This window comes from Papio anubis, chromosome 7 (genome assembly GCF_008728515.1).
Source record: "Papio anubis isolate 15944 chromosome 7, Panubis1.0, whole genome shotgun sequence".
Classification (NCBI taxonomy): Eukaryota; Metazoa; Chordata; class Mammalia; order Primates; family Cercopithecidae; genus Papio; species Papio anubis.
The window spans coordinates 144,012,871-144,028,775 of NC_044982.1; the positions used below are offsets into that span (position 1 = coordinate 144,012,871).

General features: G+C 40.3%; 1 protein-coding gene across 5 annotated transcripts in view; it reads left to right on the forward strand.

Annotated features, from left to right (window-relative positions):
• UBR1 (ubiquitin protein ligase E3 component n-recognin 1) overlaps positions 1–15,905 on the forward strand; it is a 155,681-nt gene that overhangs the window by 127,157 nt on the left and 12,619 nt on the right. For 4 of the 5 annotated variants that reach the window (XR_002523040.2, XM_017960573.3, XM_003900842.5 and 1 more), the window contains 4 exons: positions 4,153–4,240; positions 8,838–8,971; positions 10,737–10,845; positions 14,139–14,195. Coding sequence is in view for 3 of the 5 variants with exons in the window: in XM_017960573.3 (XP_017816062.2) it covers positions 4,153–4,240; positions 8,838–8,971; positions 10,737–10,845; positions 14,139–14,195 (388 nt within the window). In the remaining 2 variants the exon portion in view is untranslated. Of the gene's footprint in view, positions 1–4,152; positions 4,241–8,837; positions 8,972–10,736; positions 10,846–14,138; positions 14,196–15,905 lie in introns of those variants that run through there. The other variant, XR_002523041.2, reaches the window with a different exon arrangement.

Sequence of the window (15,905 nt, forward strand, 5' to 3'; positions counted from 1 at the left end):
CAAACTGATTCTAAAGTTTATGTGAGCCATGCCCAGTGGCTCATGCCTGTAATCCCAGCCCTTTGGGAGGAGTTTGAGCCTGGGCAACATAGTGAGACTCTGTCTCTAAGAAAAAGTAAGAAAATTTGCTGGGCATGGTGGCACACGCCTATAGTCCCAGCCATTTGGGAGGCTGATGTGGAAGGATTGCTGTAGCCCAGGAAGTCAAGGCTTCAGTGAGCTGGGATTGCACCACTGCAGTCCAGGCCAGGCAACAGAGCAAGACCCAATCAGAAAGTAAGTAATAAGTAAACAAACAAGTACATAAATAAATAAAGTTTATATGGAAAGACAAAAGTCCTAGAATAGCCAGCTCAGTATTGGAGGAGAAGAAAGTTGAGGGGCAGATACTACCCAACCTTAAGACTTACTATAAAGCTACAGTAATAAAGACAGTGTGGTTGGCAAAAGATTAGACAAATAGATCAATAAAATATAAAAGAGAGCCCAGATACAGACCCACATAAATGTAGTCAACTGATCTTTGACATTTGAGCAAAGGATCAAAGGCAGTCTTTTCAGCAAATGGTGTTGGAACAAGTAGACATACATGTCCAATAAAATGAATCTAGACACAGACTTTACACCTTTCACAAAAATTAATTCAAAATAGATCATAGACCTAAATGTAAAATGCAAAACTATAAAACTCCTACAAGATAACATAGGAGAAAACCTAGATGACCTTAAGTATGGAGATGACTTTTTAGATATAAAACCAAAGACATAATCTGTGAGAGAAATAATTGATAGGCTGGACTTCATTACAATAAAATTAAAAACTTATGCACTGAAAGACAATGTCAAGAGAATGAGAGACAAGCCACAGTCTGAGAAAAAGTATTGCAAAAAACATTTCTGATGAAGGACTGTTATCCAAAGTATACAAAGAATTCTTAACATTCAACAGTAAGAAAACAAACTACCCAATTTTAAAATGGGCAATGAGGCTGGGTGCCGTGGTTTACTCCTGTAATCCCAGCACTTTGGGAGGCCAAGGTGGGCAGATCACTTCAGCCAGCAATCTGAGACCACCCTGACCAACATGATGAATACCTGTCTGTACTAAAAATACCAAAATTAGCCTGGTGTGGTGTGCAAACCTGTAGTCCCAGCTACTTGAGAAGCTGAGAGATAAGAATCAGTTGAACCCAGGAGGCATAGATTGCAGTGAGCTGATATCATGCCACTGCACTCCAGCCTGGCAACGGAATGAGACTTGGTCTCAAACAAACAAACAAACAAACAAAAAAAACGGGGCAATGAGCCAGGTGCGATAGCTCATGCCTGTAATCCCAACGCTTTAGGTGGCCAAGGTAGGAAGATTGCTTGAGCCCAGGAATTTGAGACTACTCTGGGCAACATAGCAAGATCCCATCTCTAAAAAATAAAGTGGCCAAAACACTTGAAAAGACACCTCACCACAGAAGATGTACAGATGATAAGTGATCGTAATGTTCAACATCTATATGCCATTAGGGAATTGCAAGTTAAAACAATGAGATACCACTATACACCTATTAGAATTGCCAAAATCTAAAACACTGACACCACCAAATGCTGGCAAGTATGTGGAGCAACAGGAACTCTCATTTGTTGCTGATGGGGATGCAAAATGGTACAGTCACTTTGGAAGACAGCTTGACAGTTTCTCACAAAACTAAAACTAGGAGGCTGAGGCAGGAGAATGGCGTGAACCCGGGAGGCGGAGCTTGCAGTGAGCCGAGATCGCGCCACTGCACTCCAGCCTGGGCGATAGAGCGAGACTCCGTCTCAAAAAAAAAAAAAAAAAAAAAAAAAAAAAAAAAAAAAAACTAAAACTAAATATACTCTTACCATGTGATCCAGCAGTCATGCTTCTTGTATTTACCCAAATGAATTGAAAACTGAAGTTCACACAAAACTGTGCACAAGGATGTTTATAGCAGCTTTATTCATAATTGCCAAAACTTGGAAGCAACCAAGACATCCTTCAATAGGTGAGTGGATAAATAAATTACAGTATATCCAGAGAGTGGAAATATTATTCAGTGCTAAAAAGAAATGAGTTATCGGCCGGGCACAGTGATTTATACCTGTAATCTCAGCACTTTGGGAGGCCAAGATGGGTGGATCACCTAAGATCAGGAATTCAAGACTAGCCTGGCCAACATGGTGAAATCCCATCTCCACTAAATAAATACAAAAATTAGCCGGGCATGGTGGTGCACATCTGTAATCCCAGCTACTCAGGAGGCTGAAGCAGGAAAATTGCTGGAACCCAGGAGGCGGAGGTTGCAGTAAGCCAAGACTGCACCACTGCACTCCAGCCTGGCTGACAGAACGAGACTCCATCTCAAAAAAATACAAAAAAAAAAAAAAAAATGAGTTATCAAGATGAAAAGATAGACAAAACTTAAATGCCTATGACTAGCTAAAATAACTCAATTTGTAAAGGTTGTATACTATATTAATCCAATGATATGACACTCTAGAGAAGGCAAAACTATAGAGTCAGTAAAAAGATTAGTGATTGCCAGGGGTAAGGGTGTTGGGGGAGAGCTGAACAGGCACAGCATAGAGGATTTTTAAGGCAGTAAAACTGTTCTGCAAAATACTACAGCGGTGCATATGTGTCATTATTACACATCTGTCCAAACTCATAGAACGTAAACACCAAGAATGAACCCTAATGTAAACTGTGGACTTTGGGTGATAATGATGTGGCAATGTAGGCTCATTGATTATAACAAGCATACAACACTGGTGCCGAATGTTGATAGGTGGGGGATGTTGTATGTGCAGAGAGACAGAGGGAATCCTCTGTACTTTCTGCTCAATTTTGCTGTGAATCTAAAACTTCTCTTAAAAAATAAAGTGTATTAACTAAAAAATAAAAATCTTATGGGTGTATGCATTTGTCCAACTCATGATCATATAGAGCACTTGATATTTGTGCATTTAATTGCATGTAAAATTTACCTCAAATTTATAAAGAATCCCTTAGAATTATTGAACTCTTTTACATTTGAATTGAAAAAATCAGTATGAATTCATGATGTGTTTTTTAAAAGTATAGGAATAAAGAGGTGTTATTTGGAAAATGAAAAGGACTAGCAGTATTCATTCAAGATATGATAAAATTACTGAGGGCAACTTGAATCATGACCTTCCAGATGAATTAATACATAAACAAAAGCATTTTTAAAACAACAGAGCAATACTCAAATGTGCTATAACTATACCTCTCAGCAAACTACAAGGTAGACATTTCTATATCAGTTTTAATACAGTAATTCTGAAGTTCAGGGAACTTATGTAGCTTATCCAGAGCCTTAATGTAAGTGGGAGAGTTGACAGTTGCTGGAAAGGTTTAGGATGGTCCTTCTTAAGGATAGGTTGATGGAGGAAAATAATCTCACAAAGTTCCCTTTATGGGACCCTTTGCTTGAGCATGAAGGCAGGACAGACACCTACTTCCCTTTCTAGAGGTTGAATTTCTATCTGCTGCCTAAGATTCCTAGGAAACCAAAGCAGGTTGATAACAATTTATTTCCATGGTCATATTATGATGAAGTATTTACATGTTTAGCAAGTAAATATTAAACATCCATGTTCAGTGATTCTGCCCTGTTTGTTTCTCCAGCTAATATATAGATAAAGTTTACCTAACAACTTTAATATTCAGCATCAGTTACTTAGATTAAAAGCAGGTGGGGCTGGGCACAGTGGCTCATGCCTGTAATTCCAGCACTTTGGAAGGACGAGGCGGGTGGATCACTTGAGGTCAGGAGTTCAAGACCAGCCTGACCAACATGGTGAAACCCCGTCCCTATTAAAAATACAAAATTAGCTGGGCATGGTGGCACATGCCTGTAGTTCCCAGCTACTCTGGAGGCTGAGGCAGGAGAATTGCTTAAATCCAGAAGGCGGAGGTTGCAGTGAGCCAAGATTGTGCCATTGCACTCCAGCCTGGGCAACAAGAGCGAAACTCTGTCTCAAAAAAAAAAAAAAAAGTGAAAACCTCAGTTGAATGAATCTACATTGTTTATTATCTTGGAACCATGAAATTAAAGTATAATTTATAAACTGAATAGCAAATACATAATTCATCTTGCAGAATTTCTTTTTCAGGCGTACCCCTTGCTCAGGTTCAAGAAGACAGTGAAGAGGCTCATTCCGCGTCTTCTTTTTTTGCAGAAATTTCTCAATATACAAGTGGGTGAGTGAAAATCCATTAGTTCAGTCTATTGTAGTAATTCCATTTCTTGTTCAGTTGTTTGGCAGTGTAACACTTGAATCATTTAAATTCTAGTTTAAAAATAATCAGTTATTCCCTAGGTCGTCTTCTGAGGTTTTTATGGTTTTAGGTCTTACATTTAAATCTTTAATCCATCCTGAGTTAATTTTTGTATAAAATGTAAGGAAGGGGTCTAGTTTCAGTTTTCTGCATATGGCTAGACAACACCATTTATTAAATAGGGAATCCTTTGCCCATTGCTTGTTTTTGTTAGGTTTGTCAAAGATCAGTTGGTTGTAGATGTGTGGTGTTATTTCTGAGGCCTCTGTTCTGTTCCATTGGTCTATATATCTGTTTTGTACCAGTACCATGCTCTTTTGGTTACTGTGGCCTTGTAGTATAGTTTGAAGTCAGGTAGCGTGATACCTCCAGCTTTGTTCTTTTTGCTTAGGATTGTCTTGGCTATACAGGCTCTTTTTTGGTTCCATATGAAATTTAAAGTAGTTTTTTCTGATTCTGTGAAGAAAGTCAATGGTAGCTTGATGGGGATGGCATTGAATCTATAAATTACTTTGAGCAGTACGGCTATTTTCATGATATTGATTCTTCCTATCTATGAACATGGATGCTTTAGATAACAAATGGAATGTTTTTCCATTTGTTTGTGTACTCTCTTATTTCCTTGAGCAGTGGTTTGTAGTTCTCCTTGAAGAAGTCCTTCACATTGCTTGTAAGTTGTATTCCTAGGTATTCTGTTTGTAGCAATTGTGAATGGGAGTTTGCTCATGATTTGGCTCCCTGTTTGTCTATTATTGGTGGATAGGAATGCTTGTGATTTTTGCACATTGATTTCGTATCCTGAGACTTTGCTGAAGTTGCTTATCAGCTTTGGGAGTTTTTGGGCCATTCAAGACATAGGCATGGGCAAAGACTTCGTCACTAAAACACCAAAAGCAATTGCAACAAAAGCCAAAATGGACAAATGGGATCTAATTAAACTACAGAGCCACTGCACAGCAAAAGAAACTATCATCAGAGTGAACAGGCAACCTACAGAACAGGAAAAAATTTTTGCAATCTATCCGTCTGACAAAGGGCTAATATCCAGAATCTACAAGTAACCTAAACAAATTTACAAGAAAAAAACAAACAACTCTATCAGAAAGTGGGTGAAGGATATGAACAGACACTTTTCAAAAGAAGACATTTATGCGGCCAACAAACACAAAAAAGCTCATCATCACTGGTCATTAGAGAAATGAAAATCAAAACCTCAATGAGATACCATTTCACACCAGTTAGAATGGCGATCATTAAAAAGTCAGCAAACAATAGATGCTGGAGAGGGTGTGGAGAAATGGGAACACTTTTACACTCTTGGTGGGAGTGTAAATTAATTCAACCATTGTGGAAGACAGTGTGGTGATTCCTCAAGGATCTAGAACTAGAAATACCCTTTGACCCAGCAATCCCATTACTAGGTATATACCCAAAAGATTATAAATCATGCTGCTGTAAAGACACATGCACACATGTTTATTGCAGCACCATTCACAATAGCAAAGACTTGGAACCAACCCAAATGCCTATCAATGTTAGAGTGGATAAAGAAAATGTGGCACATACACACCATGGAATACTATGCAGCCATAAAAAAGAATGAATTCATGTCTTTTGCAGTGACATGGATGAAGCTGGAAACCATCATTCTCAGCAAACTAACACAGGAACAGAAAGCCAAATGCCGCATGTTCTCACTCATAAGTAGGAGTTGAACAGTGAGAACACATGGGCACAGGGAGGGGAACATCACACACCAGGGCCTGTCAGGGGCTGGAGGAAAAGGGGAGGGATAGCATTAGGAAAAATACCTAATGTAGATGACGGGTTGATGGGTACTAGCAAACCACCACCATGGCACATGTATACCTATGTAACAAACCTGCACATTCTGCACATGTATCCCAGAACTTAAAGTATAATAAAAATAATAATAATAATAATCAGTTATGAAGCTAGGTGCAATGGTTCATGCATGTAATCCAAACACTTTTAGAGGCCAAGGCAGGAGGATCACTTGAGCCCAGGAGTTTGAGACCACCCTGGGCAACATAACAAGACCCTGTCTCTCTATTTAAAAAAAAAAAAAAAAATTCTGTTAAGGGCTTTTAGCATGACTTTGTTTGCTACAGGATAGGCTTACAGTGAAGAAAACTCATTTTAATGATTTTACTTTGAACTAAAAGATAGTAGGTTGGAATAACAGCTACCCACTTGTTTCTGAGACTGAAACAAGTCAACACATCTTTACTTTTGTAAACTGGTCTGGAAGCATAGCCAAAAGATGATTGGATTTTAACAAAAGGAGTATTTAGAATTAAAATAAATGTAGAAAATGGAAAATAGGTTGTCCTTTTACAGTGATCCATACAATTGATGCACTCAGTGCTTGCATGTAGTTACAGGTTAAGGTTCTTATGAGTAATGTGGAAAATACACTGGCATTTGTATTTTAATATGCATGTAATACATACATAACATACAATATGTACATATATTGTGTAACATAGTTATGTAATACATATATAATTTATACATATATTCATAATGTATAGTTAAAATCTTATGTGTATTTAACCTTTGTGTAGAGGTTATAGTAGGAGTACGATGGGCGTACTCTGCTGAACTACATCTGCTGCCAAGTTCCCCTCATCAGTCATCTTTACCAGTCTTTTTTATTTTTTTTTTAAGTTAATAGATTTTGTTTTTTAGAGGCATTTTAAGTTTACAGAAAAATTGAGCAGAAAGTATAAAAAGTCACCATTTGGCTGGGCGCGGTGGCTTAAGCCTGTAATCCCAGCACTTTGGGAGGCCAAGATGGGTGGATCACGAGGTCAGGAGATCGAGACCATCCTGGCTAACACGGTGAAACTCCGTCTCTACTAAAAAATACAAAAAACTAGCCAGGTGAGTTGGCGGGCGCTTGTAGTCCCAGCTACTCGGGAGGCTGAGGCAGGAGAATGGCGTAAACCCAGGAGGTGGAGCTTGCAGTGAGCTGAGATCCGGCCACTGCACTCCAGCCTGGGCGACAAAGCGAGACTCCATCTCAAAAAAAAAAAAAAAAAAGTCACCATTTGCTCCCTCCACCCACCAGTTCCTGTATTATTAATACCTTGCATTAGGGAGGTACCATTTGTTACAATTGACTAACCAATATTAATACATTATGATTCACTCAAGTTCATAATTTACATAAGGTTCGCTTTACAGTATCATACAGAATAGTTTAACTGCCATACACATCATTAGTCAATCTTAATATAGAAACTAGGAAATGATTAATTTCGTTTTAGCTAACAAGTTGCTTTGGTTAGTTATTGATAAAATTTTTTTCTCCACATTTCTTTACAAGGTTTTAATATAAACAAACCAAAAAAAAGTAAGTTTTAGTTACCTTTAAGTTTTATGTTGAAGAATATGTTTTAGGCCAGTCATGGTGGCTTATACTCATAATCTCAGCACTTTGGGAGACTGAGGTAGTCGGATTGCTTGAGCCCAGGAGTTCGAGATCAGCCTGAGCAAGATAGTGAGACCTTGTCTCTACTAAAAAAAAAAAAAAAAAAAAAAACAAAAAACAAAAAAAAACTAGTTGAGCATGGTGACTCACACCTGTAATCCCAGCACTTTGGGAGGCTGAGGCAAGCGGATCACCTGAGGTCAGGAGTTCGAGACCATCCTGCCAACATGGTGAGACCCCCGTCTCCACTAAAAATACAAAAAATTAGGCGTGGTGACGTGTGCCTATAGTCCCAGATACTCAGGAGGCTGAGGCAGCAGAATCACTTGAACCTGAGAAACAGAGGTTGCAGTGAGCCCAGATTGCGCCACTGCACTCCAGTCTGGGTGACAGAGCAAGACTCCATCTCAAAAAATAATAATAATAAAAATTTAAAAATAAAGAGTATACCTATTTTAGAGTCAAGTTGCTTTAAAGTAGATTTTTTGGTTGCCTCTTCGTTTTTGTTTTGCTTTTGTTTTTTATCGCCATCTAGGAAAAAGAAGAGTAGTTCCTTGCCTTAAAAATCCATGTGGTAAAAAATGTAAGATTTGTGATTTTCTTGAGGAAATTATTAGGAGATTTAAACACTGAAACTATTAGCTACTCAAATTTTTTTTTTTTTGAGTTGGCGTCTCGCTCTGTTGCCCAGGCTAGAGTGCAGTGGCAAAATTTCAGCTCACTGCAGCTCCGCCTCCTGGGTTCAAGCAGTTCTCCCGCCTCAGCCTCTCGAGTAGCTGGGATCACAGGTGCCTGCCACCACGCCCGGCTAATTTTTGTACTTTCAGTAGAGACTGCGGTTTTGCCATGTTGGCCAGGCTGGTTGAACTCCTGACGTCAGGTGATCCGCCTGCCTTGGCCTCCCAGAGTGCTGGGATTGTATTTTCTTTTAAATATTTAAAAATTGCATGGATAATAAATTACCTAAATGTTTAACTTTGTATTTGAAAAGGGGGATATGTTTAAATCTAGGACTTTAGTCTGATATGTATTCTGTTCTCTTCTGGAATTATTGTCTCTTAGCTGCATTGGGTGTAGTATCCCTGGCTGGTATTTGTGGGTCTCACTGAAGAATGGCATCACCCCTTATCTTCGCTGTGCTGCATTATTTTTCCACTATTTACTTGGGGTAACTCCGCCTGAGGACCTGCATACCAGTAAGTAGAAAAATGAAATCACGGAGTGGAAAATGGGAGATTTTCTTTGTTGTTATCTTCAAGTTCATGAATACAAGGTTAAAGCAGACAAAACCATTTCTCCTCTCCCCATTTCTTTCATGTGTGTTCACTTCAAACATGAGCCTTGGTGTAGGTTAAAGGTGAGGCCAAAAAGTCTATTAGCTTTTTAATCTGCAAGACCTACTCTTAGCTCCTATCTATGTATAGGTTATATGCTTGAGCTTATAAAATACCTGCATGCAGAATATAACTGATAGGCTATACAAGAAATTAGAAACATTGGTTGTCTTTAGAGAAGAGAACTGTTTGGCTATAGGAGGAAGACTTTACTGTGTACTCTGTTATTTAAATTGTGGACATATAGGCCAGGTGTGGTGGCTCACGCCTATAATCCCAACATTTTGGGAGGCCGAGGTAGGTGGATCACTTGAAGTCAGGAGTTCAAAACCAGCCAGTCCAACATGGTGAAACCCTGTCTCTACTAAAAGTACAAAAAAATTAGCTGGGCATGGTGGCATATGCCTGTAATCGCAGCTACTCAGGATGCTGAGGTGGGAAAATCACTTGAACCCAGGAGGTGAAGGTTGCAGTGAGCCGAGATTGCACCACTGCACTCCAGCCTGGGCGACAGAGCAAGGCTGTCTCAAAAAAAAAAAGTACATGTAACTACATTAAAGAATGAAAGTGCTGCTAGGAAAGGCCTACTGGAACCAACTGAGGCCATGTATATTTAAGCAAGAGGATCACCTTCTCATTTACTTGCCTCTAAATCTAGACCAAAGTAGGGAAGCCTTCCTGTGGCTTTGTATGGGTAAAAATCAGAATGTTTATATGATTTTGGAAGAGTCGTCAAAACTGCTCAGAGATTCTTCCTTTTGTCCTTTGAGAATAGGCTGACCAGGTTACCGTTACTGGCTATCAACTTCTTTATCTTGAACTCAGTTCAGTAGGGTTTATCTGATCTAGATTTTTCATGGTCTTTTATAAAATAGGAGTCCACTTTCCAAGTAATTGCCAGCACAGATCTGTTGTTTGCTCACATACAAAAAAGTCATGTATTTATCTCATGGGTGCTGCAGTACAGTTGTGAGTGAAATAAAGTCGTTTTTATTGGGAGGAATCCAATTATAAACAAATAGAGAAATATATATATAATGTAATGTCAAATGCTGATAAATGTTGCAAGGCAGAATGAAGCAGTTCAGGGATAGAGAGGGTATTGGGGCCAGAGTGGGGAACTCTCCGAGCTAGTTTTCATAGAATGCTTCTATGTGAGGAGACATTGAGCAAACAGCTGCATAGATGGGGTTGAGTTGGACAGACAGTTGAAGGAAGAATATTCCTAAGTAGAAGAAGTTATAAATGTCAAGGCTTTGTTTGATGTAGTCACAGAATTGCAGAGAGATGAGTATGGCTGAAGCCTAAGGAGAGGGTAACAGGAGATGAGGTCTAAGCAGCAACTAGAGGCAGCTCACACAGGGCCTTTGGGCCACCACAGGGACCTTGTATTTTATATTAAGTGTGGTTTATACATTAGAGCCATCTGATCAGGAGAGTGACTGAATACAATTTATGTTTTAAAAAAATCACTGTGACTTATTTGCCACCCATGGTTTTATAGAATAAGCAATATACCCTGTACAAGGAGAGTATAGAAATGAGCATAAACAGTGAAGAAACTCTAATAACAGACTGACCAGGTAAGAATAATGTGCTTATTAAATGTATTTTTATTCTCTTGCAGATTCTGCAGAAGGAGAGTACAGTGCACTCTGTAGCTATCTGTCTTTACCTACAAATTTGTTCCTGCTCTTCCAGGAATATTGGGATACTGTAAGGCCCTTGCTCCAGAGGTACTATGGGGGTAAAATGTCGTCGTTGGGTTATTATACAATTTGAAATTTTAAAATTACAATTACTTGCAAAGCTTTTAGTTTGATTAGCATTGATTAAAGGGGTGGCAAAAGTATAGGAGATTCCTAAGTTATACACTTAAGAAGTGGGGATAAGATCAACAGCCATAGGCGTTGGAATTTCTGCTGACTCCACTATAACTGTCATTCGTTTTATTTGCTTTCCCCGCAGCTGGTGTCTCATCTGTTTTAAATTGGGGGTGGGGGATGGGGATTTTGCTAGCAGGCATAAAGTCACAATTAGTATCAAAAGAACCCAAATTGGAGCTGTATCCAAAATAGGAGCACATCTCACATGGTAGCACATGTATCAGGAGAGTGACTGAGAAAAGAAGGAAGGTCATTTGGTAGATCAAAAAAAATACTTCAGTTAAACTTCCAAGAGAGAAATGTGTCCCTCTTTCGGAAAAGCTTTCTACCCCATTAGTTACTGGCCCTCTTGTTCATTATCAATGCTCCTAACCTCCAATCTCCTTACCCTATCTTTGCCTGCACCATTTTCCATCATTCTTATAATCAGCTCTCACTGTATGACTTTTCTTGCCCATCATTTCCTTTATTCTCCTTACTTTCTACCTTTTTCTTTAATCATTATCTTTTTTTTAATACCCAAGTCAGTATTGTGTGAATGTTGGCTTCTGTCTCCTACCACCCTTCTTGTGCAGTGGTTCTCTGTGTTGGGTTCTTTTCTTTGCTTCCTCTTTTCTCTTGGGATATTCTGATCTCTAGTGTGATCAAAATGAATTAAGAAAATCAGCATCACGCTTTGTGTTAAGTACAAGGTTGAACTAATTTTACTTTTATATTCTTGGAGTACATAAGTTTTAATTGCTATTCTAGTTTAGTCAAGTATTAAAAAATCACACATTGGAACAGGAAGTCCTTGCCCTCTGTATCTTTCCAGACCCTCCTTGTCTGAAAGTCTTTTCTCATCCTCTGCCCTATGTTGCAGGAAAATGACTCTGGGAATTTCCCATTCTACCTTGTCAGCTGGCTTCTACATGGGTTCAGCCAGTGGGAGGGGAGGCACTGGCAAGTTTTTGGTGGCCAGGAGAAAGGGAAGCCCCAGTGTTGGCCAGGCGCAGTGGCTCATGCATGTAATCCCAGCACTTTGGGATTTCAAGGCAGGTGGATCACCTGAGGTCAGGAGTTTGAGACCAGCCTGGCTAATGTGGTGAAACCCTGTCTCTACTAAAACTACAAAAATTAGCCAGGCGTGGTGGCAGGTACCTGTAATCCCAGCTACTCGGGAGGCTGAGGCAGGAGAATCGCTGGAACCCAGGAGGCGGAGGTTGCAGTGAGCTGAGATCTCACCACTGCACTCCAGCCTGGGTGATAGAGCAAGACTCCGTCTCCAAAAAAAAAAAGAGAGTGGCCCCAGTTCAGGCTACCTCCTTCTGTCTTGTGGGGCATCTCTGGCGGTGACTGCAGCTCTTGTCTGGCTCCAATTCCCACCAGACAAGCCTACTGCAATTCCAGCATCCACTGGTGTCCCTAGCCTCTGGGCTCCATGATACTGCTGTTTCTTTTTGTTCCTCCAGCCTAGGGTAGTGGTGATCTTTAGTTTGCCTTGCCTTTTTGTCTCATGGTTGACTTCTTAGCCCTTCTGTCACTTTTATTACCAACTCCTGTTAAATTCTCTCTTGTTTAAATACTTAGAATGGTTTCTGTTTTTCTAGTAAGACCTTGGTTGATATAGTCTTTAAAAAATAAATGAAAAAGAGAAGGAAAAATAATTAGACACAACAAAGAAAGAGAAGAAAGAAAGAGAGAAGAAAAGGGGCAAAATGATAAATATAAAAAGCTAAATATAAGGCCAGGCGCAGTGGCTCACACCTATAATCCCAGCACTTTGGGAGGCCTAGGCGGGTGGATCACCAGGTCAGGAGTTTGAGACCAGCCTGGCCAACATAGTGAAAACCCATTTCTACTAAAAATACAAAAAAAAAAATTTAGCTGGGCATGGTGGCACACGTCTGTAGTCCCAGCTACTCGAGAGGCTGAGGCAGGAGAATTGCTTGACTCTGGAGGCGAAGGTTGCAGTGAGCCAAGACCACGCCATTGCACTCCAGTCTGGGCAACAGAGGTAGACTCCATCTCAAAAAACAAAAAGGATAAGTATAGAAAGAGGAACATAGGGCCAAGCACAGTGGCTCACACCTGTAATCCCAGCACTTTGGGAGGCCAAGGCAGGGGAATCACCTGAGGTCAAGAGTTCAAGACCAGCCTGGCCAACAAGGTGTGAAACCCTGTCTCTATTTAAAAAAAAGAAATACATAAATTAGCTGGGCGTGGTGGCACATGCCTGTAATTCCAGCTACTTGGGAGACTGAGGCAGGAGAATCGCTTGAACCTGGGAGGTAGAGGTTGCAGTGAGCCGAGATCGTGCCACTGCACTCCAGCCTGGGTGACAGAGCGAGACTCCATCTGAAAAGAAAAGAAAAGAGGAACATAAGCCGCACAGTGGCTCGTATGTACGTAATCTCAGCACTTTGGGAAACCAAGGCAGGCTGATCACCTGAGTTCAGGAGTTTGAGACCAGCCCAGCTAACGTGGTGAAGCCCTGTCTCTACTAAAAAATACTAAAATATTTATTTTAAAAATATTTTTAAAATATTAATTTATTTAAAAAATAAAAATACTCTCTACTAAAAATTTAACTGGGCATGGTGGTATGTGCCTGTAGTCCCAGCTACTGAGGAGGCTGAGGCAGGAGAATCACCTGAACCCGGGAGATGGAGATTGCAGTGACTGGAGATCACCATTGCACTCCAGCCTGGGTGACAAGAGCAATACTCCATCTCAAAAAAAAAAGAAAGGGAAATATAGAAAGAAGGGGCAGAAAGAATTGAAGAGAATGGCAAGGCTGGGCACAGTGGCTCACGTCTGTAATCCCAGCACTTTGGGAGTCTGAGGCGGGCAGATCACTTGAGGTCAGGTGTTTGAGACCAGCCTGGCCAACATGGGAAACTTCATCTCTGCTAAAAATGCAAAAACTAGCCAGGTGTGGTGGCGGGCGCCAGCTACTTGGGAGGCTGAGGCAGGAGAATTGCTTGAACCTAGGAGGCAGAAGCAGTGAGCCGAGATTGCTGCCACTGCACTCCAGCCTGGGCGAAAGCATGAGACTCCATCTCAAAAAAAAAAAAAAAAAAGAAGATAACAATGGCTTGTTGACAAATCATGCACCGAAGCTGTGATAATCCATTTGTCTTTTCTCTTGGCTCCACATACAGGTGGTGTGCAGATCCCGCCTTACTAAACTGTTTGAAGCAAAAAAACACCGTGGTCAGGTTGGTTTTACTGCTTAATCCTTTCTCCCTCATCCACAAGTTGTGTTTCCTAAAGTAGTTGGTTTGTTGAGCATGCTTTCTAGTCTGCTTTCTTCATTCTCACTCAGTGCAGTGTTCCTGACTTCTGTTAGGTCTTTGCCAGAAATCAGGTTCTTCCTACAAATATTTTTTTCTTGGAATGACTGTCCTTTTCCTCTTAGATTATTAGAAGCCCGCAGTTCCTCTTGAGAGAATCTTTTTTAAGCTAGCACATGCCTGTCAAAAGGCAAAGGTGGAGGAGGCATCATGGAGCTGCTGGTATATGAACTTCAGAAGGTGGTGGTTTACAGTATTTCTATAAGCCACTTTTGTTTTTGATTTTTTTTTTTTTTTAAGAATAAAACAGGCCGGGCGCAGTGGCTCAAGCCTGTAATCCCAGCACTTTGGGAGGCCGAGACGGGCGGATCACGAGGTCAGGAGATCGAGACCATCCTGGCTAACACAGTGAAACCCCGTCTCTACTAAAAATACAAAAAAACTTAGCCGGGCGAGGTGGCGGGCGCCTGTAGTCCCAGCTACTCGGGAGGCTGAGGCAGGAGAATGGCGTAAACCCGGGAGGCGGAGCTTGCAGTGAGCTGAGATCCGGCCACTGCACTCCAGCCTGGGTGACAGAGCGAGACTCCGTCTCAAAAAAAAAAAAAAGAATAAAACAAGATATACATAGAACTATATCCTTTTTCCTTCCTATTTATGTCCTTAGAAAGTACCCAAAAAACTTTTCTTTAGCCCTCCTATCTCCCTTAAGTTATGGCTCTAACAAAATCTACCTCTTTCTTAAGTACTAATTTAAATGCCACCTCCTCCATGAAGCCTCCCCTAATATATTCTCTCTCATAAGTGTCCACTTATTTGCACCCAGAATAACTGACCAATAAGAACTGCACGCTTATCTTCTTTGTATCCCCTCCCAGGGCCTGTCTGGTATTGTATACGGTGTCTGGTTTTATTCCCTTGAATCACATCTATAAACAAGTGGAGGAATTGACTCTTGGCTTTAAATACCAACACTAGTACCATTTTCCTGTGGATAAAACAAACATGAAGACAGTATACATTTGCCTTCTTTTCTCATCTTCTGTCACCCTGGAACTCCTTTCACCCCCACTGTGCATGTGCATATGCTGCTTTCACTTGTAGCACATCTTTAGAGATTTAGTGACCAGATTCAGCCCCTGTGCTCAGATGGAGCAGGAGTCACTCATAAGAAAAGATCTTCGAGTAAAGAAACGAGAAGTTTAAGATGTGAATACATATTTTTGGACTGTTAATCTCACAAAATTTTTCCTTTATTTCAATTCACTGTATACCTTTTATACATCTGCTGTTTACCCAGCATGGTACTGAAATACTCTAGAAAATTTAAAAGAAGTAACCTAGCTTTTGGTCATGAGTAATCTATAATCTAGTTATCAACATAAAACTTAAGACATTATAACATAAAGTATAATGATATATGGAATATACCATTAGTGCTATAGAAATTTAAAGAGGAAAAGATTGTTAATGAGGCAAGGTTAGTCTTAGAGATCATTTTTAGCTGAGTATAGAAATAATTATAAAATTTAAGCCAGGCAGAGTAGCGTGTACCTGTACTCAGGAGCCTGAGACAGGAGTATTGCTTGAGCCCAGGAGTTCAGGGCAAGCCTGGGCAATAGAGTGAACACTGTCTCT